Source organism: Protopterus annectens, chromosome 8.part0, assembly GCF_019279795.1.
Source record: "Protopterus annectens isolate FY-2018-M chromosome 8.part0, PAN1.0, whole genome shotgun sequence".
NCBI classification, from domain to species: Eukaryota; Metazoa; Chordata; order Ceratodontiformes; family Protopteridae; genus Protopterus; species Protopterus annectens.
The window spans coordinates 1,219,418,201-1,219,442,055 of NC_056741.1; the positions used below are offsets into that span (position 1 = coordinate 1,219,418,201).

General features: G+C 44.9%; 1 protein-coding gene across 1 annotated transcript in view; it reads right to left on the bottom strand.

Annotated features, from left to right (window-relative positions):
- ADAR (adenosine deaminase RNA specific) overlaps window positions 1-23,855 on the bottom strand; it is a gene marked incomplete in the record, with an annotated part of 1,768,745 nt that overhangs the window by 1,495,236 nt on the left and 249,654 nt on the right. Inside the window, 1 exon segment of the mRNA XM_044079403.1 lies at window positions 2,973-3,153. Coding sequence (XP_043935338.1) covers window positions 2,973-3,153 — 181 coding nt within the window.

Consider the following 23,855-nt stretch of genomic DNA (forward strand, 5'->3'; position numbering starts at 1 on the left):
GGAGTCAGTAGCGGCCTGCAACTCTAAAGTAGTGGGCGTCAGAGGCTGCGAAAGCGCCTTACTGAGAAACGGCGACTGGCTTAGGAGAAGCTTCGTCGTCGGTTTTGGGTCTCTGTTGTTTTTCCTTTTCTTTGCGTTTTTTGTAAACTCTGGTAGTTGGATAGCTATCCGACAACATTTCACGATAATTAAACTGGCGTCCAAAAAAGTTTAAAGCAAAATCATACTGACGCTTAATAGTGCGTTGGTTAAATCTAGCACAAAACTGACAACCAGTAACATTGTGATCAGGGCCTAGGCAAGGAATACAGTAAGAATGAAAATCCTTATGAGGCATTTGCTTACCACAAGAAATACAATTAAGTTTTTCTGACATCGGTCTGGAGCAAGAAAAAAGTTTCCCCAATGGGCTACTTAGCTTTACTGAAGACTTCGGATCTGAAACTCAAACACGAAAATCTCAGGAGTCGGCCGACCGGCAATTGCGAACTGCTTCTGCTTCGGGCACCGCGCGGCAAGAAGGACTGAAGAAAATTGTGTTGGCTACTTTTATACCCCTGACAACCTGACGTCAGGGAAGGGGCGACAGCAGTTGACGCAGGACCCAATACTTTGGAATTCAGACCAGCTGAGGGCAACCTGCCAGCAGGATTACCCCAAATGTAATGACTCCAACAGTGAAACACGGAGAACATCTACAGGGAAGTCCCTTTAAAACAGATTAAAAGCTGGCACAAACTGTACAGGCAGAATCTAGACGAGCCACCCCCAAACATGCTACACATTCAGAGTGTGCATATGATCGTGGGATTTGTGCCCACAAGTGCTGCACTTTTTAAAACTCAGCAGATTTTGACTCTGCCATGCTAGACAAAGAAAAAACAGCCACAGAGATAATAAACACAAGTGCACAAAAACACACACACCACGGAGTTTGAAATAAAAATCTAACTTTGCAGAACTAGAAGCATACCTATTAATCTAAACAAGAAGGGAATGGGTAGGGAAGAAAGGGAAAGAAAGACCAAAAAACCTCTTTTCTTGACTATGAACTACGACCAACAGAAAGGCAGACACTAGACAAATAACCACTAACAAAAATAATTTAAACTGCAAGGAAAATCACTCACTGACTCAAAGCGCTGGGGAGCTCAGAGTGTTGAGAACCAAATGCTTAGCGAAGTGCAGCAAAAGAGATCTGATGGATTTGGAGGAGAGAAGAATCATGGATAGGGGAGGAGCTCAGATGTTGGAGCCTTCAGCTTTGGTATGCGGCAGAGTCAGATCTGATGCTCTGATCCAAATCCCATAGGTTGAAGAGCAAATGAAGGCAACATCAAATCAATTTCAATCTGAGTCTTAAAAGGCTCTCATGACCTTCGCCTAATCAAAGCTAGAACAACTTTGGACTGGCAGAGAAGACCTAAGGAAGGAGCTACAGGGAAGGAAGGCAGTGAAGAAACTTTGACAGCAACCACTCAGAAGTGTGGCTGCTGGCCATCCTTTTGGCAGAGTGATCCAATATTAAAATATTAAAATCTGATACAGGAGGGGTTCCTGCATCAGAGAAGGCAGTTCTGACATCACTGGAACCAGAGCCTCCAGTGTGGAATCTAAACAGGGAAATTTCATCACAGGAGAATACTGAGGTGATTATCTTCAGCTCTCATTTTCTCACTCTCTTTGTCCTGTGAAATGGAGAGTAAAATGCCAATTTCAATTTATTCTTATGTGCCAGTATGGAGTGAGGGACAAAGCTTTTACAAATATTGCAGGAGGCAGATAAGTGTCCTGGCCCCAGACATACCAATACACAAGATGATTACTGTGGGGAGGCAGTCCATGCCCACATCAGACACTTTCTAAAGCCGTTTTCCATACTGACAGTATGCAAAAGGCCACTGCACGTGATTCAAACCAGCAATGTCAATAGGAGAGCAGCTACAAGCTGCCCCCACCCCCAAAAAAATACAGATAAGACAGGAGAGAGAAACAGGAAAACTGACAAAGCAAGAGGTTAAGACTTTTTACAAAATTTGTGTGCCTACCTGAAGGACCAATGGAGAGAAGTCCATTTGTTAGGGCAACAAACAATACCTGTGGATTTGGAGTGGACAGTTGCATTACAGAAGTAGGGGAAGGAGCTCTAGCACTTTGGAGTGGCATCTGATTGCCACATCAGATCTGCCTGACAGTGATATTTTTCCAGCAGTCAAAGTGGGCAGACAGCACAACCTACGACTGTAATTACTCACCTAGCAGGGTTGCTATTAGTATCCAATAATATGAACATGCATTTTACTTTCCAAGGGCTGCAAGTATACAGAATGAAGAGGCTGCTAGAGGTACTATGGTAGAGAATACATACAACATTTACTTTGTATTGTAATGGAACTAAACAGTCAGCAGCTTTTGGCAAATGACACACACTGCTACTTGTCTGGGAGGATTTTGAAGTTTTAGATATACAAAACAGCTGCTATTATAAGAAACAGCCAGGGTTAAAAATGAGCAAACCCGGTTCCCAAACCAGCCTCAACAACACTGTTGTAATCCACATGAGGTATGTCCTCAAAAACTTCTCCACAATAAAAAGTATCTTGACAACCATTAGTGTGCCTAGGAGGTATACTTTAAGAATATTCTATGCTGCAGACCTCTAAGATGCTGTCAAATCTCTAGGCCATTCACTTATTCTACTACACGATTAGGAAGCTAAGTTAAATGCAGCATGCTGTATTACAATACACTGATAAAAAGAACCTACACCATCCCTATGAAGATCAGGGAACTTAGACTCTTATCAAACTAAACTCAAAGCCACATCAGCAGCAAAATGCCCTGCTAATCGCACAGAATACTATGTTTTGCAAGGCTCTGGTCAGAACCGTAACACATACTGCATTAATGACACTCCAATTCACAGCAGAACTTTCAAACCAGAATTCCTTCACTAAATATTGCAGCATTACCATTTCAAGGTCAGTGTCACATGATTCATCAAGTTTTGGCTCATCGATCTCAATATCATATCCTTTCTCTTTCAGAAGAATCCTTAAGGCAACAGCTGCCGCTTCCTTCCTTGCTGCTTTCTTACTGGCTGCTTCTACAGCAGGGAATATTTGTCCACCAATCTTTGCCTGCATTCTAAACCTGAAAAAGAAAAATGCTATTTGTAGAACACATTAAAGGCAACAAAAGGCATTTTACTCTACTTCCTAAACATCTGAAATGAAAGTGCTATTCCTTGACAGTGCTCAGCTCATTCCCAGCTACTACAACTCAAATTGAATCGGGTCTTAATCACAGTCAAGTATGCTTTAAGGTTTGATCTGCAAACAAAGAAACTTAAGTGCTATTGGTAACTAGAAAATTTCTTTTGGCAATATTACCGCAATTGAAGCAAAGTTCTTAAAGAAAAAAAGTAAAACAAGCATTTCATTTAAATAGATTTTATATATATATAAAAAAAAAAACAGCAGTTTGTTGGAAATACTCCAAAACAGTCAGCTAAAAATCGGACATATTTACTACGTTAAACTGAGAACAATATAATCTGGAGTACAGCAACTTGCATTTTGATAAGGAGGAACTCAAGTCTCAAGACAAGCATTACCTGCTGTCCAGTATTATATCGTACAATATTTCTGCCTAGGATAGCTGTACTACCTCTGCTGTCAATCTAATGGAGGGAGTTGAAAATATGAACTAGAGAACACCATAAAATCCACAAACTCACTGTGTAGGCAGCCAGTTAATGGGAAATGGGACTCATTTGAATGAAGTTGTCCATTAAGAACATATCACATATTTTTTACAATTTTTGAAAATGCAGAAACAGGATCCAGAGATGTTAAGCTGTGTTAATCCATTCAATCAATCAGCACTCCGTGACACTATGACTCCACTATAAAAGTATGCTTATCCTCAAAGTCTTCCTGTTAACCCCCTTGACACCAAAAAGCAACCTGCATCAAATAAAAAAAAAAACAGTAAAAAAACATGGCATTGTCACTGCTAATAACCAATACAAAACCATACAACCTGCTTCTTTACAAGGAATACAGCAATTAGAATCACTACAGGAACAACCTACTGATTTCAGAACTGCGGCAGGAAAACCTATGGGTGGCCCCACTATGTACATTAATCAAACTACAAGGTAAGAATGAAAATGTTTTCCAGTGAAGACAAGGACCCTCAAATATGGTATTAAACTTGAGATGGATGGATCACAATCTGTAAAAGTAACCTGCCAGAAAGGACCAGAAAATACACACACATCGGGACCACCAAACAATGAATACCTAGCCAGAAAGCTCAACTCCAAGACCAAAGACAGGGAATGTTGCCAGCAAAACAGCATTCAAGGCCCACAGGTGACAAGAATAAAGCCTGCCAGGGACAGACCAGTCAAGGAATGGACGCAGTTACTTTTGAAGTCTAAACCAGAGACAGCAGCCAGAAAGTACAGTTTTGTACCTACCATAAATGTAGATGTCCGATAGGTATGCATCTGCAGTCCTAACATATGGGTTGTCCTGCCTCAGGCAGCCCTTCGGTCGGCCGGATTCCAAAGTCTGGGTCTGGCCTCGGCTGATGTCGCACTTCACCAGACGTCATAGCTGCTGTGGTATAAAGGCATCAGCCGACACCATTTTCCTCAGTGTTTCTTGCCCCAGATGCCAGGTGCCCTCTAGGAAGGCTAAATTTGGATAAATGCAAATAATTCCAAACAGTAGAGAGCAAAAAATATATATATAAATATATACATATATACAAAACAAATACACCATAATAAATTCCCCCAGCTAGCTAAAAGAGGGGCAAGTACCCTAGGAATACCACAGAAAGGAAGGAGGGTGGGTAATCCTGACTGCAGATGCATACCTATCGGACATCTACATTTATGGTAGGTACAAAACTGTACTATGTCCTTCAAGGATGCATCTGCAGTCCTAACATATGGGTAGAATACCATAGCCAAACTGGGGGAGGAGGCACTAAGATAAAGATGGTGTAGTCAAGATCCCTTGCAAAACAGCAGTTGCAAAACCTGCTCGGGATCTGGAGTATAAAGGAAGATTATAATGCTTGGCAAATGTATGTACGGAGCTCCAAGTAGCAGCTTCTAAAATGTCTTTGGTAGCCACTCCTCTTAGGAAAGCTGTAGTGGTGGCTGTAGTTCTTGTGGAATGAGGTCTGATATTTTCAGGAGTTGTCTTTCCATGAAAAGAGTAACAAAATCGAATGCAATTTCCTATCCATTTTGAGATCATCTGTTTTGAAATTGCTTTTCCTTGCATTCCTGTTGCATATGCTACCAGAAGCTGGTCATTTTTTTCTGTTGGTCTTAGTTCTGTCCAGATAGTAGCGTAATTGTCTGTGCACATCCAAGGTATGTAGCAGTCTTTCCCCCCTGTTTTGTGGATTGGGGAAGAATGTAGGTACATGACAATGGAGGCTAGCACTCGAAAAGTCACAACTAAAACAAAAAGCACCAGTGGAGTAAACAGACACGGCTCCTCTTCTTTTCACAGTTTAATGTATTTATTAGCTCAAATTATTCAATTAGCAAAAGTATTTAAGTTGAAGGGTATGAGTATGTATTATTCATTTGCATCTGAGGAAGTGAGTCTAAACGAAAACGCAGGTGTGGAGACATAGCGTTTATGTTTTTGTTACTGGAGCTGTTCTGTGGATTTTCATGCTATTCGTGTATTTCTGTGGTGTTTTCGTCATTAAACTGTGAAAAGAAGAGGAGCCGTGTTTGTTTACTCCACTGGTGCTTTTTGTTTTAGAAGAATGTAGGTAACTGAATCGCTTGGTTCAATGATACTCTGGAGACCACTTTTGGCATAAAGGTAGGGTTAGTTCTGAGAGAGACTCTATCCTGATGGAAGATAAGGAAGGGTTGTACTGCAATTAATGCCTGTAACTCAGATACCCTTCTTGCTGAAGTGATTGCTAGCAGGAAAGCAGTTTTCCAAGACAAGAACTGTAAATCTGCTGTTGCTGCTGGTTCAAAAGGGGGAAGTGTTAACTTTTCCAGCACAAAGTTGAGATACCATGCAGGTAAAGGTGGTTTCCTTGGAGGCTTTACATTTTTGATTCCTCTCATGAAAGTACAGTTTTGTACCTACCATAAATGTAGATGTCCGAACTGGATAGCATCTGCAGTCATAACAACTGGGTTGTCCTGTCGTCAGGCAGCCCTTCAGTCGGCCGGATTCCAAAGTCCGGGTCCGGCTTCGGCTGATGTCGCACTTCACCCGACGTCATCTCTGTTGGTCTTCGGGTATAAAAGCATCAGCCGACGCCATTTTCCTCAGTGTTTCTTGCCCCAGATGCCAGTAGCCCTCTTGAAGGCTAAAATTTGGATAGATGCCAATGTTTCCAAAAGATAGAGGTAAACACAAAAATAAGCATGTATGTACATATATACAAACAAATACACCATAAAAGACTCCCCCCCACCAGCTAGCTATTAGGAGGGTAAACACCCTAGGAGTACCACAGAGGGAAGGAGGGAGGGTAATCCTGACTGCAGATGCTATCCAGTTCGGACATCTACATTTATGGTAGGTACAAAACTGTACTATGTCCTTCATGGATGCATCTGCAGTCATAACAACTGGGTAGAATACCATAGCCAACTAGGGAGGAGGATAAAAGTAGATTATGGTGTGTTTAGGATCCCTTGCAGTACAGCAGTGGCAAACCCTGCTCGGGATCTGAAATATAGAGGCAAATTATAATGCTTGGCAAATGTATGCACGGAGGTCCAAGTAGCCGCCTCAATAATGTCTTTGGTTGCCACTCCTCGTAAGAAGGCTGTGGTAGTGGCTGTTGCCCTTGTAGAATGAGGTCTTATGTTCTGTGGAATTGGTTTTCATGGAAGGAGTAACAGAATCGTATGCAATTTCCTATCCATTTGGAGATTGTCTGTTTGGAAATAGCTTTTCCTTCCCTTCCTGTTGCATAGGCTACAAAAAGTTGGTCAGTCTTTCTGCTATTTTTGTTCTGTCCAAGTAGTAGCGTAGCTGTCTATGTACATCCAAGGTATGCAGTATTCTTTCCCTCTGTTTTGTGGGTTGGGAAAGAAGGTAGGTAGGTGGATTGCCTGGTTTAAAGACACTCTGGATACCACCTTAGGCATAAATGTAGGATTAGTCCTCATGGACACTCTATCTTGGTGGAAGATTAGGAAGGGTTGCACTGCCATTAAGGCCTGTAGTTCTGAAACCCTCCTTGCTGAAGTAATTGCCAGTAGGAAAGCAGTTTTCCATGACAGGTGTTGTAGGTCTGCTGTTGCTGCTGGTTCAAAGGGTGATAGTGTCAACTTTTCTAGCACAAAGTTTAAGTCCCAAGCTGGTAATGGTGGTTTCCTTGGAGGTTTTACATTCTTGATTCCTCTGAGGAACTGCCTGAGCAAAGGGTGCGAAAAAACAGGTGGATCAAAGCTGTATTCTGCTGAAATAGCTGATGCATGTATCTTGATGGAGGAGTAGGACAGGCCTGAATGAAGAAGTTCGGCCAGATACTTCAGAATGTTAGGCATATCTATGTTTGACACATCTTTTCCTCTTTCCGTACTCCAAATGACAAACCTTTTCCATTTCCCAGCATAGTTCCTTCTTGTTGAAGGTCTGCGTGCTTCAAGAATAATGTCTAACTCTTTGGGAAAGTTCTGGATTAGCTGCTGCTATGTGATGTTCCATGCAGTCAGTTGCAACGTTTTTAGGTTTGGATGTATGATGCTGTAGTTGTTCTGAGTTAACATCAAAGGCATCAGGGGTATTGGCCACATATTGTTCCGAGACATGCTCCTCAGCAGTGGGTACCAGTGTTGTCTTGGCCAGTTTGGAGCTATCAGGATTATCCTTGGACGTTCTTCCTTGATTTTTAGTAGTACTTTGTGTATCAAGGGAAGAGGTGGGAATGCATATGCTGTTAGGCCTTTCCAGCTGAAGGAGAGCGAATCCACTTTCCATGCTAGTGGGTGGAATGTCCTTGTGCAGAACTTTTGAGCTGGTGATTGAGAGGTGATGCGAATAGATCTATCTGAGGCATTCCCCATTTCTTTGAGATGGTCTTGAAGATGTCCGCGTGCAGCTTCCAGTCGTGGGCATCCGATGTGGTTCTGCTTAATATGTCTGCTAGAGTATTTTCTTTTCCCGGTACAAATATTGCCTGCAACTGGATGTTGTAGCTGAGTGCCAGGGTCCACAGCTCCAAAGTCATTCTGCATAGGGGTATGAATGAGTGCCTCCCTGTTTGTTGATGTACCACATGACTGTGGTGTTGTCTGTCCTTATCATCAACTGGCCCTCTTGGAGAAATGGTTTGAACTTTTGGATTGCCAGTTTTACTGCCAGCATTTCTTTTAGGTTGATGTGCAGGTGAAGTTGATCCTGTGTCCACAATCCTTGCACGCATTTGTCCAGCATGTGGGCCCCCATCCTAGGTCTGAAGCGCCTGTTGTGATGGTCTGGCTTGCTTGACATCTGCGAAAGGGTAGGCCTGGGTTTGACTGACATGCCTGAGCCCACCATAGGAACTCCTGCTTTAAGCATGGAATCAGTGGGATTTCTGTTTCTAGGCTGTGTCTGTGTTGGGACCATAAATTCTTTAGGTACCACTGTAGTTTTCTCCTATGTAGTCTGGCAAATGGGACCAAGATTATGCATGATGCCATGAAGCCCAAGGCCTGCAGTACTTTTCTTGCTGTTAACTTGTTCAGTTTTGTTAGTGCCAAGAAGTAAAGAGGGAGTTCTTTTTGTTTTTCTGTAGTCAGGAATGCCATTTGTTTTACTGTGTCCAATTCCGCCCAAGAATGTCCTTGTTTGGGATGGTATCAGCCTTGACTTTTGTAAATTGACTGTGTATCCCAGTGCTTGTAGCAAGTAAATGACCCTTTGTAAATCTGTTGTCAGCTTGCTTTTGTTGTCCCCTTGTAGCAGGCAGTCGTCCAGGTATGGGTAAATTTGAATTCCCTGTAGTCTGCAATGGGTGATTACTGATGCCAGGCATTTTGTGAATACTCTGGGCAGTAGATAAGCCAAAGGGCAATGCTGAGAATTGATAGTGCTCTGATCCTGCAAGAAATCTGAGGTATCTTCTGCAGATTGGTCGAATGGGGACGTGCAGGTATGCCTCCTTGAGATCTAGAGTTACCAGCCAAGACTCCTTGCCCAGCATGGGAAGAAGTTGCTGTAGGGTCAGCATTTTGAATTTTGGGACAATGATGTATGTATTTAAGGTGGACAGGTCGAGAATTGGTCTCCAACTTTTTCCTTTCTTGGAACTAGGAATAGTCTGGAGTAGAACCCTTTCCTTGCTCTGCTGTTGGCACTCTTTCCACAGCTCTCATGTTTGCTAACTCCATTATCTGTTGTAGTGCCTCTGTTTTTGATTTGAAGGTAGATTTGGCATTCCTCTTTTGACTGGTAAAGTGTGGAAGTGAAACCGTAACCTTGATCTATGGTTTGTAAAATCCACTTGTCTTTTGTTATGTAGTGCCAGTTCTTTGAAAATAAGGTTAACTTTCCGCCTAGAGGAGCTGCTATTTGTTCCCTGGTAGGCGGATTTAGGGTTAAGTCACTGTGGTTGTGCTGATGTAGTGGCAGTGGTTGTGTCTGTGCCTCTGTTGTTACCTTGCCACTGTCGTCCTCTGTAGGCACCTCCTCTGGATTGGTTTCTGCCTCTGGAACGTCTATTCCTGCCCCTTTGAAATTTTGTGGAGTCAGGAAAGGACCAATTTTTGGCAGGCCAGTTCCTGCTAAACCTTGGGGTTGAACCTGCAAGAAATCTTTAACCGCTTGAACAGATTTTGCCTTTTCTTCCATTTTCTTCATAACCTGCTGGGCAGGTGTACCAAACAAACTTGTCTTATCCATAGGAGCATCTAGCAACTTAGCTTTAACATGATCCGGTAAAGCTTGCTCCTTTAGCCATGCGTGCCTTCTTATCACTGTGCCAGTCATGGCTGATCTAAATGAAGCCTCCAGTGCATCATAGCCACATTTTAAGGAATGGTTGCTAACCTGTTGTATGTTATTTACCATTTCTAATACATATTTCTTATCATCAAGAGATTCATCAGTGGTTAGTTTTTTAGTTAACTGATCAAGCATAAACTCTTGGTATTGTATCATGTGAAACTGACAGTTTAAAGCTCTAGCTGAGAGAGTAGCTGAAGTGTAGACCTTTTACCCCATCTGTCTAATGACCTTGCTTCCCTTTCAGAAGGAATAGGGTTTTTAGCTATGGTCGCGGCTACTGCCTTGGGACCCTGGGATATAGTTTCGGGGTCTGCAAGTGGGGCCTTGTAAAGGTGGTGATGAGTATCTGGCACCCTGTAAAATCTGTCTGGTTTGGCAGGGGCTGGGGGTAAAGAATCTGGAGCGGAGCAGACATCATTGAAAGCATCATCCACCACAGAGAGAACAGGAGGTATAGCTAAGGGCCTGTGCTGTGGGAGGTGCAGAAAGGTCCTAAGTCTTTTTCTGGAATCTGAAAAATCCTGTTGCTGCCATTGGAACTGCTCTCGCATGGCATGTAAGGTTTCCCCAAAGGAGAATTCTTCTGGTGGGGAAGCAGCTGGAATGGATTCTTCAGCATCAGAATCTTCAAAATTGGAGAAAGGAGCCTCTGGCTGGTCAGTTATGTCTGATTCGTCAGCAGAATCATCAGAGGACACTGGCTCAGGGGGCTCTGCCCTAGGTCTCTTCTCTGGGGGCTGAGAGGCCCTGTCTGGGTGAGATTGAGATCCTCTAATTAATGAAATTAAATCTTCTGCCAAAGTAAGCATTTGAGAACTAGAAGAGGGCCTGGTTGTGGGGGTTTAACAGGCACTGTCTTAGTAGTCTTGGCTGCTTTAGCCCTGGCGAAGGCCTTAATGGACATGGCTGCTGGAGGCCTAGCAGCACCACGTGCTGGGGTAGAGACATCCAAGGGAATGGTGTCTGATAAGTCAGTGGCAACCACCGTAGTGGATAAAATTTCTGAGGCCGATTCAAGAGTGGTAGCAGGGGCCTCAGTTGTAGAGATAGGTTCAGCTGTACTTTGATCAGTTTTCTCGGTTTCGGCCGAAACAGAGACACTCGCAGTTTGCTTAACCATGGTTTCGGCCGAAACCACGGACCGCGAGTGTCGGTCTTTATCTTTGTGTTTTTTGGCAGATTGGGTAGTCGGAGGATCCGACGGCATAATGTACGCAAAATCAGAACCGAAAAACTGTTCTGCAAACTCCGACCGACGCCTAAGCGTTCGTCGGTTGAAAGAAGCACAGGCCGAACAGGCTGCTACGTCGTGGGCTGGGCCTAAACAAGGCAGACAATAAGAGTGGAAATCTTTATGAGGTATTTGTTTCCCACAGGTTAAACAATTATTAACTTTTTCTGACATCGGCTGAGGCAAGAAAGAGTCCCCAACGCGGTACTTAGCTTTAGAAGTCTTTGAAGTAGTATTCGGTAGAAGTAATCTCTGGATCCGACCGACCGGCACTTGCGAACAGCTTCTGCTTCGGGCGCCACACGGCAAGAAAGACTGGGGAAAATGGCGTCGGCTGATGCTTTTATACCCGAAGACCAACAGAGATGACGTCGGGTGAAGTGCGACATCAGCCGAAGCCGGACCCGGACTTTGGAATCCGGCCGACTGAAGGGCTGCCTGACGACAGGACAACCCAGTTGTTATGACTGCAGATGCATCCATGAAGGACATCTGCCTGAGTAGAGGATGAGAGAAGACAGGAGGATCCATGTTGTATTCTGCTGAAATTGCTGATGCATGAATCTTAATGGAGGAGTAAGACAGGCCATTGTGGAACAGTTCTGCTAAGTATTCAAGGATGTGTGCTAGGTTTGCCAATGAGACATTTTCTCCCTTTGCTGCACTCCAAATGAGGTATCTTTTCCACTTGGCTGAATAGGTTTTCCTTGTGGAGGGTCTGCGTGCCTCCAGGATAATGTCCTTAACCCTCTGAGATAAATCTGGGTTATTTTGTTTTATGCAATATTCCAAGCAGCTAGCTGCAGTGTTTTCAAGTTTGGATGTAGGATCTTGTAGTTGTTCTGTGTTAGAAGTAAGGGACATAGAGGTAGAGGCCATGCGTGTGTCCGAGACATGCTTCTCAGCAGCGGGTACCAATGTCGGCCAGTCTGGAGCTATCAGGATTACCCTTGGCTGATCCTCTTTGATCTTCAGTAGGACTTTGTACATCAAAGGAAGAGGTGGGAATGCATATGCTGTCAGGTTTTTCCAGCTGAAGGAAAGGGAGTCCACCCTCCAAGCAAGTGGGTGGTATGCTCTTGTGCAGAATTTCTTCAATTGGTGGTTGTGTGGGGAGGCGAACAGGTCTATCTCTGGTAGTCCCCATTTCTTTGTTATGGCTTTGAAGATATCTGGATGCAGCATCCATTCGTGAGCATCCGAGGTAGTTCTGCTTAAGGTGTCTGCTAGTGAATTTTCTTTCCCTGGTACAAATCTGGCCTGAAGTTGAATGTTGAGGTTCAGGGCCACATTCCACAGGTCCATTGCCATCCGGCATAGAGGATATGAGTGTGTACCTCCCTGTTTGTTGATGTACCACATGACTGTGGTGTTGTCCGTCCTTATCAGCAGGTGACCTTGTTGAAGGAGTGGTCTGAATGCCTGGATCGCATGTTTCACTGCCAGCATCTCCTTTAGATTGATGTGTAGATTCAGCTGGTCTTGGGTCCATAGGCCTTGTATACAACTTGGCCACCATGTGTGCCCCCCAGCCTAGGTCTGAGGCGTCCGTGGTGATGGTCTGGCTTGGATGAGGTTTGTGGAAAGGCAATCCTCTGTTCAACTGACAGGCCTGAGCCCACCACAGGAATTCTTGCTTCAGGCATGGAATTATTGGAATCTGGGCTTCTAGACTGTGCTTGTGTTGAGACCATACATTCCTTAGGTACCACTGCAACTTTCTCATATGCAGCCTGGCATGCGGAATCAATATTATGCAGGATGCCATGTAACCCAGGGCTTGCAGGACTTTCCTTGCAGTAAGCTGAGTTTGTGTTGTTAATGTCATGAAATAGACTGGTAGTTGCTTTTGTTTTTCTTCTGTGAGAAAGGCCATCTGAGTTGATGTATCCAGTTCTGCACCCAAGAATGTTATCCTTTGGGATGGTACTAGTCTTGACTTTTGCATGTTGACTGTGTATCCCAAAGCTTGCAACAGTTGTATGACATTTTCCAAATCTTTTGTTAATTTTGCCTTGTTGCCCGCTTGTATTAGGCAGTCGTCCAGGTATGGGTAAATTTGAATTCCCTGAAGCCTGCAATGAGCTATTACTGATGCCAGGCATTTCGTGAATACTCTGGGCGCAGTAGATGAGCCAAAGGGCAATGCTGAGAATTGATAATGCTCTGATCCTGCAAGAAATCTGAGGTGTCTTCTGCAATCTGGTCGTATTGGGACGTGCAGGTATGCCTCCTTGAGATCTAGAGTCACCAGCCAAGACTCCTTGCCCAGCATGGGAAGAAGTTGCTGGAGGGTCAGCATTTTGAATTTTGGAACAATGAGGTATGTGTTCAGTGCGGACAAGTCGAGAATAGGTCTCCATTGATTTTCTTTTCTTGGTACAAGGAAAAGCCTGGAGTAAAATCCTTGGCCTTGCTCCATAGGCGGTACCTTTTCTATAGCTCTCATCCTTAGTAAGTTGTTGATTTGTCCTGGAGCGTCTGTTTTTTGGCTTGGTGGTAGGTTTGGCATTCCTCTCTTTTTTGGTAGTGTGTGGAAGTGAAACCTGTAGCCCTTGTCTATTGTTTGTAAAGTCCATTTGTCTCCTGTAATGTAATGCCAGTTGTCAGAAAATAAAGCTAGTTTTCCGCCCAAGGGTGCTTCCAGTTGTTCCCTGGTAGGCGGAACCAGAGCCAAGTCATTGTGTCTGCCCTGTGGAAGTGGTTGTAGTTGAATCTGTCGCAGTACTTCTCTGGTTGGTAGGTTGCCAATGACGTCCCCTGTAGGCACCCCTAGATTGACCTCTGCCTCTTGGGTGTCTATTTCTGCCTCTCTGTGCTCTGGAGTTGTCTGGAAAGGACCAATTCTTCGAAGGCCAATTTCTGCTAAACCTCGGAGGTTGGACCTGTAAGAAATCCTTGACTGTTTGGACAGATTTTGCTTTTTCTTCCACCTTCTTTAGAACTTCCTGTGCAGGGGAGCCCAACAAACTTTGTTTCTCCATAGGAGCATCTAGGAGTTTTGACTTAACATGATCTGGTAAGGATTGTTCTTTTAACCAGGCATGCCTACGAATCACTGTTCCAGTCATAGCTGATCTAAAGGAAGCCTCCCAGTGCATCATAGCCACATTTTAAGAAATGGTTACTGACCTGCTGAGAGTTATGTACCAAAACCTGAAGGGACTTGCGGTCTATTAGGTTCAGGAGAGGACAGTTTTTTTATTTAGCTGGTCTAACAAAAATTCGTGGTACTGAATCATGTGAAATTGACAGTTTAAGGCCCTGGCCGAAAGAGTAGCAGAAGTATAAACCTTTTTACCCCATCTCTCTAATGCTCTAGATTCCCTTTCAGAGGGAAGAGGGTTTTTGGCAGAGGCAGCTGCCACACCTTTAGGGCCCTGTGAAATGGTTTCAGGGTCTGCAACAGGAGCCTTATACAAATGGTAGTGTGTGTCCGGGACCCTGTAATATCTGTCAGGCTTGGCAGGGGCCGGAGGAAGAGAATCAGGAGCAGTACAGGCATCATTATATGCATCATCAACAACTGTTAGTACTGGAGGAATGGCTAAAGGCCTATGCTGTGGTACGTGTAAAAAAGTCCTTAGCCTTTTCCTTGAATCTGAAAAATCCTGGCCCTGCCATTGGAAGTGTTCCCTCATAGCATGTAAAGTTTCCCCAAAAGAAAATTCTTCAGGAGGAGAAGCAGAAGGAATGGAGTCTTCTGCATCAGAATCCTCATAAGGAGAATATGGGCCTTCCTGAGGGTCTGAAATATCTGAGTCATCCGAGGAATAGTCTGTAGAGACAGGTTCCGGGGGTTCAGTCCTAGGCCTCTTATCTGGAGGGGGTTGAGAGGCCCTGTCTGGGTGAGGTTGGGATCCCCTGATCAAAGAAATGAGATCATCAGCCAGGCTGAGCATTTGGGAACTAGAGGTAGGCCTGTGTGAGGGAGTTTTAGCAGGTAAGGCCTTAGAAGATTTAGCTGCTTTAGCCCTGGAAAAAGCCTTGATAGACATAGAAGCAGGGGGTCTAGCAGCCCCACGTGCAGGGGTAGATATGTCTAAAGGAATAGTATCTGACAAATCCTGGGTGCCTGCTTCTGTAGCAGTAATTTCAGTAGCAGATTCAGCCATGCTCTGTGAGGCCTCGGCTATCTGAGGCATGCTTTCGGCCGAAGGAAGAACCGCGGACTCGGTTTCAGCCGAAACAGACACTCGCGGTTGGGCTAACCGTGGATTCAGCCGAAACTGCGGACCGCGAGTGTCTGTCCTTTTCCTTGCGCTTTTTAGCTAATTGTGTAGTCGGAGTCTCCGACGGCATTTTGTATGCAAAAGCGGGACCAAAAAACTCCTCTGCAAACTCCGACCGACGTCTAAGCGTCCGTCGGTTGAAGGAAGCACAGGCTAGACAAGCTGATACGTCGTGGTCTGGGCCTAAGCAAGGAAGGCAGTAAGAGTGGAAATCCTTATGAGGTATATGTTTCCCACAAGTTAAACAATTATTTACTTGGTCTGACATCGGCTGAGGCAAGAAAGAGTCCCCAACGGGGTACTTAGCTTTTTAGAAGTCTTCGGTAGTAGAAATCTCTGGATCTGACCGACCGGCACTTGCGAACAGCTTCTGCTTCGGGCACCGCGCGGCAAGAAAGACTGAGGAAAATGGTGTCGGCTGATGCCTTTATACCACAGCAGCTATGACGTCGGGTGAAGTGCGACATCAGCAGAGGCCAGACCCAGACTTTGGAATCCGGCCGACCGAAGGGCTGCCTGAGGCAGGACAACCCATATGTTAGGACTGCAGATGCATCCTTGAAGGACTTCACAGAACATTCAACACTGCAGATACCAATCCCCCCCCCCCAAAAAAGGGGGAAGATTTTTAGATATTTCCACCACCTAGATGCAAAAAAAAAAAAAAAAAAAAAATGCCAGTGTGCACAGAACCAGATGTCTGTGCTAGTGAGCCCATAGAGCAGTGTTTTTGTAAGTGAGGGGGGACCCATTATTATACCCAGATCAAGCCTTCTCTATGAATACAACTCCATAGAAACTGCACTGCCCCAGACACGGTCCAAGATTAAAGGGAGGCATCTACAACAGAAGAATTAAGAACACTATGGAAAAAGATGTCCACGAAAGCAGCAGGCTCAGATGAGGTCACTGCAGATGTGATCAAGATGTTGTGCGAGTTACGGGAGAAATGGCTCCACAAGAGAAAGGCATATTCCAAATGACTGGAGAATAATTGATATTGAGATGGATTTTCTGGAACCTCACATAACCCATCAGATTCCTTGCCAGTTGATGGTTTTGACTCAAGATTTAGGCCACCTGTCAAAAGGTACATTGTAAAGCCTCTAGCACAAGTACAGTTTTGTACCTACCATAAATGTAGATGTCCCGATAGCTATGCAACTGCAGTCATAACATATGGGTTGTCCTGCCTCAGGCAGCCCTCGGTCGGCCGAATTCCAAAGTCTGGGTCCGGCGTCAGCTGGTGTCGCCTCCTCTCCGACGTCACAACGGCTGGAGTATAAAGGCATCGGCCAACGCCATCTTCTTCAGTGTTTCTTGCCCCAGATGCCAGGTGCCCTCCTAGGAAGGCTAAATTTGGTAAAAGGATAAAAATAATCCCAAACATGCACAACAGTAATAAACAGATACACCATAGGAAATACCCCCAGCTAATGGGAAAAGGGGTAGGAACCCAAATAGAAGGATACAGAGGGGTAGGAGGGTGGGAAAATCCGACTGCAGTTGCATATCTATCGGACATCAACATTTATGTAGGTACAAAACTGTACCATGTCCTTCAAGAATGCAACTGCAGTCATAACATATGGGTTGAATACCATAGCCAAGCTGGGGGTGGATGGAACTATGATAAGGATGGTGTAGCTAAAATCCTCTGCAGGACTGCTGAAGCAAAGCCTGCTCGGGATCTGAAGTATAAAGGCAGGTTGTAGTGCTTGGTAAATGTATGCACGGAGCTCCATGTAGCAGCCTCTAAAATGTCCTTCGTTGCCACTCCTCTTAGAAAAGCTGTGGAAGTGGCTATAGCTCTGGTGGAATGCGGCCTAATATTGGCTGGCACACCCTTTCCATGGAATGAATAGCTGAATCTGATGCAATGTCCAATCCATTTTGAAACTGTTTGTTTGGACATTGCTTTTCTTTGCACTCCAGCAGCATAAGCTACAAACAGTTGGTCAGACTTTCTGGTGGCCTTAGTTCTGTCCAAGTAGTAACGTAGTTGTCTGTGTATGTCCAAAGTATGCAGTAGTTTTTCCCCCTTATTTTGAGGATTGGGGAAGAATGTAGGTAGGTGAATAGCTTGATTTAGAGACACCCTGGAAATAACTTTTGGCATGAATGTAGGATTGGTTCTTAGAGAAACTCTGCCTTGATGAAAAATGAGGAAGGGAGGCACTGCCATGAGTGCCTGTATCTCCGAAACTCTTCTTGCAGATGTGACTGCCAATAAGAAGGCTGTCTTCCATGAAAGAAATTGCATTTCTGAAGTTGCTGCTGGCTCAAATGGAGGAAGAGTTAACTTTTCCAACACATAATTGAGGTCCCATGCAGGTACTGGCTGTTTTCTGGGAGGTTTGATATTCTTTATTCCTCTTAGAAACGGTCTTAGCAGAGGATGAGAAAACACTGGAGGGTCACAGTTGTATTTTGCTGAGATTGCTGAGGCATGGATCTTTATTGAAGAGTATGAGAGTCCAGTATGGAACAGTTCCGCCAAGTATTCTAAAATCTGAGGTATACTCGACAATGCTGTGTCCTGACCCCTGTTGGCATTCCAGATGCTGAATCTCTTCCACTTGGCTGAATAGGTTTTTCTGGTGGAAGGTCTGTGTGCTTCCAGCAAGATTTCTTGAACTGATTTTGAAAGAGAATTAGGTGGAGAAGTCATGCTAGTCTCCAGGCTGTCAGATGTAATGTTTTCAGGTCCTGATGTACAGTCCTGTAATTGTGTTGTGTTAGGAGCAGGGGCCATAGGGTCAGAGGCCATGGTTTGGTCCGAGTTATGGTCAAAAGCAATGGGTACCAGTGTTGTCTTGGCCAGTCTGTAGCTATCAAGATGCCTGTTGGTTGTTATGCTTTGATCTTCAGTATCACCTTGGTCAGCAGAGGCAGCGGAGGGAATGCGTAAATTTTTAGAGAATTCCAGCTGAAGGAGAGAGCATCCGTTTTCCAGGCTAGAGGATGGTGATTACTTGTGCAGAATTTTTCCAGCTGATGATTTAAGTGGGAAGCAAAAAGATCTACATCCGGTCTTCCCCATGTCCGTGTCAGTTGAGAGAAAATGTGAGGGTGTAGCATCCATTCGTGTGGATCCATGAAATTTCTGCTCAAGTTGTCCGCCAGTACATTGTCCTTGCCTGGTACAAACTGGGATTGTAAATGTATCTTCAGGCTCAGGGATTTTTCCCAGAGTAGCATTGTTAGTCTGCAGAGGGGATAAGAATGAGTGCCACCCTGCTTGTTTATGTACCACATGACAGTGGTGTTTGTCTGTCCTTATTAGCAAATGTCCTTGTAGTGATTTTTCGAAAGTCTCGATTGCATGCATCACTGCCAACATCTCCTTTTGGTTTATGTGCAGATGTCTTTCCTTTGGCGTCCATTGCCCTTGAATGCATCTGCCCTCCATGTGCGCCCCCCATCCATGGTCTGAGGCGTCTGTTGTAATCATTTGGCTTGCTTGAGGCCTGTTGAAAGACATGCCCATGTTTAGCTGACTGGCTTGAGCCCACCATAAAAATTCTTTTTGCAGACATGGAATAAGTGGAATTATATCCTCTAGGCTTTGGCTGTGTTGAGGCCATATGTTTTTTAAATACCATTGCAGCTTTCTCATATGAAGTCTTGCCAAAGGTATCAGAAGGATGCAAGATGCCATGAACCCCAGGGCCTGCAGGATTTTCCTTGCAGTCAGCTAGGAGAGTTTTGCTAGGCCTGTGAAGTACTCTGGTAAATGCTGCTGTTTTTCCTCCGAGGTAGGCCATTTGGTTTTCTGTGTCCAGCTTGGCTCCTAAGAAGATAATCTGTTGGGATGGCAGTAGTTTTGACTTCTGTATGTTGACTGTGTATCCCAAGGCCTGCAGTAGATGCATGACATAGTCCAAATTTTCTTTTAAGGTTTGTTTGTTGTCTGCTTGTATGAGGCAGTCGTCCAAGTAGGGGTATATCTGCATCCCCTGTAATCTGCAGTGTGCCACTACTGATGCCAGGCATTTCGTAAACACTCTGGGCGCAGCAGTTAAGCCAAACGGCAATGCTGAGAATTGATAATGCTCTGTCCCTGCAAGAAATCTGAGGTATCTTCTGCAGCTTTGTCTGATTGGGACATGCAGGTATGCCTCCTTGAGGTCCAGAGTGACCAGCCAAGACCCCTTGCCCAACATGGGAAGGAGTTGCTGCAGCGTCAGCATTTTGAACTTTGGCACTATGAGAAAAGTGTTTAGAGATGACAAGTCCAGTATGGATCTCCATTTGTTTTCTTTTCTTGGAACAAGGAACAGTCTTGAATAAAATCCCTGGCCTTGCTCCTGAGGAGGAACCCTTTCTATTGCTTTTATACTTAAAAGCTTGGAAACTTGAGTGAGTGCCTCTGCCCTTTGATGTTGTGGCAGGTTTGGCATGCCTTGTCTTATTGGTAATATGTGGAAGTGGAATTTGTAACCCTTGTCTATCAAATCCAGAATCCAGTTGTCCTTGGTTAAAATATGCCAGTTTTTTTGCGAATAAGGATAATTTTCCACCCAAAGGTGCTTCTCTTTGATCCTTTGTAGGCGGAGCGAAAGTCAAGTCATTGTGATTGTCCTTGTGGTGCAGCTGAACTGTCTGCGCCACTTCTTTGATTTGGAGGTTGCCATTGGCGGCCCCTGTAAGATCCTCGGTATTGCCCTCTACCTCGGGCACGTCTGCTTTTTCCCCTTTGAAACTTGTCAGAGCCGGGGAAGGACCAATTCTTGGAGGGCCAGTTTCTACTGAACCTGGGTGGCTGAACCTGAAGGAAATCCTTGACTGTCTGTACTGACTTTGCTTTTTCCTCTATAGATTTCAATACATCTTGTGCATTTGCACCAAAAAGCTTCTGTTTTTCCAAAGGTGCATCCAGTAACTTCACTTTAACATGGTCAGGCAAAGACTGATCCTTTAACCAAGCATGTCTACGTATCACAGCCCCAGTCATAGCTGCCCTACATGAAGCTTCCAGTGCATCATAACCACACTGAAGAAAATGGTTATTAACCTGCTGAGTGTTATGTATATGGTCCTGCAATGCCTTTTTATCAATAGGCTCAGGAGAGGCTAACTTTTTCTGTAAATCATCCAGGAGAAAATCTTGGTACTGAAACATGTGAAAAAGGCAGTTAAGTGACCTCATGGCTAGGGTAGTAGAGGTATATACTTTTTTCCCCCATCTCTCCAGGGACCTAGCTTCTCTGTCCGCTGGTAGTGGGTTTCTGGCAGAGGAGGTAGCCACTCCCTTGGGGCCCTGTGAAATAGTTTCTAGATCCACAGAGTGGGCCTTAAAAAGGTGCTTGTGAGTGTCAGGGACCCTATAATATCTGTCCGGCTTGACAGGAGCCGGAGGAAGAGAATCAGGGTTAGCACTGGAGTCAGAGAAAACATCGTCCAAAACATCCATAACAGGTGGAATAGCCAAAGGTCTGTGCTGGGGAAGCTTGAGGAAGGTACGAAGCCTTTTCCTGGAGTCAGAGAATTCCTGACCCTGCCATTGAAAATATTCCCTCATGGAATGCAGGACTTCACCAAAAGAGAAATCCTCAGGAGGGGAGGCAGAGGGAATTGATTCCTCAGCATCAGAGTCCTCGTAGGCCTGGAAGGATTCTCCTTTGGTATCAGAATGCTCAGAATCCCCAGAGGCTTCATCCGAAGAGAGGTAGTCTACCTGCTCAGTTCTAGGCCTTTTCTCTGCAGGTGGCTGAGAACCCCTGTCCGGATGAGGCTGAGACCCCCTGATAAGGGAAATAAGATCAGCAGCCAGAGACATGATCTGCTTATCAGAAGGGGCCTGGGCAGTAGGCTTTGGATGGGCCTTGGCCTGACTGGCGGCCTTAGCACATGCAAAGGCGTTAATGGACATAGATACAGGAGGCCTAGCATCCCCACGTGCAGGCGTAACCTTGTCCACAGAAATGGTGTCGGGTAGATCCAGAACTTCGGTTTCCGGAGGAAAATCAACAACCGGCACCGGAGAAATCTCCGAGACCGAAGGTCGTGATAACGCAGTGTCGTCGGCCTGGAGTGGTTGAGTTACCACTTCCGAAGGGACCGGAGCACTAACAGAGGGTTTGGGAGCAGCATCGGTAGTGGACGTGGGCAGAGGATGTCGGTCCCGGTCCTTGCGTTTTTCAGCAGATTGGGTTGTCGGTTGATCAGACGGCATGATATACGCAAAAGATTCACCGAAAAAGTCCTCGGCGAATTCTGCCCGGCGCCTGAGAGTGCGCTTATTAAAGCAAGCACAGGCAGCACAGGCCAAAACGTCGTGGTCTGGGCCCAGGCAAGGAAGGCAGAGAGAATGGAAGTCCTTATGAGGTATTTGTTTACCACAAGACAAACAATTATTAACTTTCTCAATTTGTTCTGACATCGGCTGAGGCAAGAATAAATGTTCCCCAACGGGGTACTTAGCTTTTAGATGACTTCGGTTCTGAAAACTCAGGAGCTGACCGACCGGCACTTGCAAACTGCTTCTGCTTCGGGCACCGCACGGCAAGAAAGACTGAAGAAGATGGCGTCGGCCGATGCCTTTATACTCCAGCCGTTGTGACGTCGGAGAGGAGGCGACATCAGCCGACGCCGGACCCAGACTTTGGAATTCGGCCGACCGAGGGCTGCCTGAGGCAGGACAACCCATATGTTATGACTGCAGTTGCATTCTTGAAGGACATCAGCAGAGGGCTTACGGGGATCCATATTTAACAAGTCACTGTACCTCTTGCGTATCAGAAATCTGCTTCCCTTCCCAGTGAAAACACCATCAACTTTAAAATACTACCCCTCAAAGAGCAATGCTCACAGAAGTCAATGCAAAGCATATCTTCTTCCTTAGATTCAAATTCTGTTAAAGAACGGATTTGAGAGTAATACACAAGAGATTCCATTGCAGAATCCAAATGTTCTTCCTCAGAAGACAATTTTCTAACCCTCTTTTGAGGGAAAGGTTAAATAGGGGACAAGAAGATATAAGATTTCAAAATCAGTAAAGCCTTAAACAGACCTTAAGTAAACGCATATTCATTTTGTGGGTCAAGAGCTGAAGGGATTTTATCTGGGAGGGGAAGAGGGCAAAAGTCAAGTGTGATAAGATGATCCAACAAAATAAGGTAAATTGAGATTACCTGATTTGAAGGGATATTTTAGAACTACACAGTCAAGGGTTCCTACACAATGATTTATAGCTTTCTGCTTGTGCTATGTGGAAAGGGATGATGATGAAAGAAGGGCAGCTCAAGAAATAAGGAAAGAGTGGGATTTTGGATGCAGATCCTTGAGCAGAACAGCCATACAGAATGTTGTTTGTCTTTCGGCTTTTCCCGGTTAGGGGTCGCCACAGTGGAACTCCAGTCCGCTAATGATTGGCAGTTGTTTTTTTATGTGTCAAGTTGTCAGCCCGACGCCCAACCTTCAAACGCCCACTCGGGAGAACCTCTTGCTGTCAGGCAACAACGCTACCGTTGCACCACTGCGGAAATACAATACTCAAAGTAGCAGAAGGTATTCTAAGAACTAATCTAACAGGAGAATGGAGAAAGGAGTTCCTGCCAGTAGGAATGACTACAATTAGGGATGTTGAAGATAGGCAAGAGGGGGCAAGAATTACCTGGACAAAGCTGGCAAAGCAAACAAAGTTGTTGTTGTCTTTCGGCTTTTCCCAATTAGGGGTCGCCACAGCGGAACTCTGGTCCGCTAATGATTGGCAGTAGATTTTCACAGTGCCGAGTTGCCAGCTCGACGCCCAACCTTCAACGAAGGGATGCCCATTCACGCATGTCTTTCGGAACGCCACTCTACCCACGGGGAGGACATGCAGACTCCACACAGAAGGCACTCCCCGCACACTAGCTGAGAATCGAACGGGAGAACCTCTTGCTGTGAGTTGGGAGCAAATAATTAAAAGAGGAAAAATACTAAATGGAGAGAGGCCAAGAACACATTTGCACTACAGGCTAGAGATCACCTTCCCTATCAAGGATTGATAGATTATCGACAAACAGAAAAGGGACAGGGGAATCCTAAGTGAAAGAGCAGCACAGGTAGAGTTTTCAGTTGAATCTAGAACAGAAGCTGCTGTTAGAAAGTGGATAATTAGTAGGGCATATAAAACATTGCATGACAACTATAGGAATCAGAGAAGGTTAGAAAAGACTGGGAAGCAAGAGTGGATAAGCAATTCACAAAGAAACAATGGGAGGATATATGTATGGCTCCCAAATATGCAACAAAGTCTACACGATTTAGGAATTTTGCTTGGAAGGGTTTGCATAGGTATTTTTATACTCCAACCAGCCTTCAACATTTGCAATTTACTTGAGGAAAAATTCTTTGAAGGTGCGACTGGGAAGAAAGCTGTAATTGGCAACATCTTTTTTG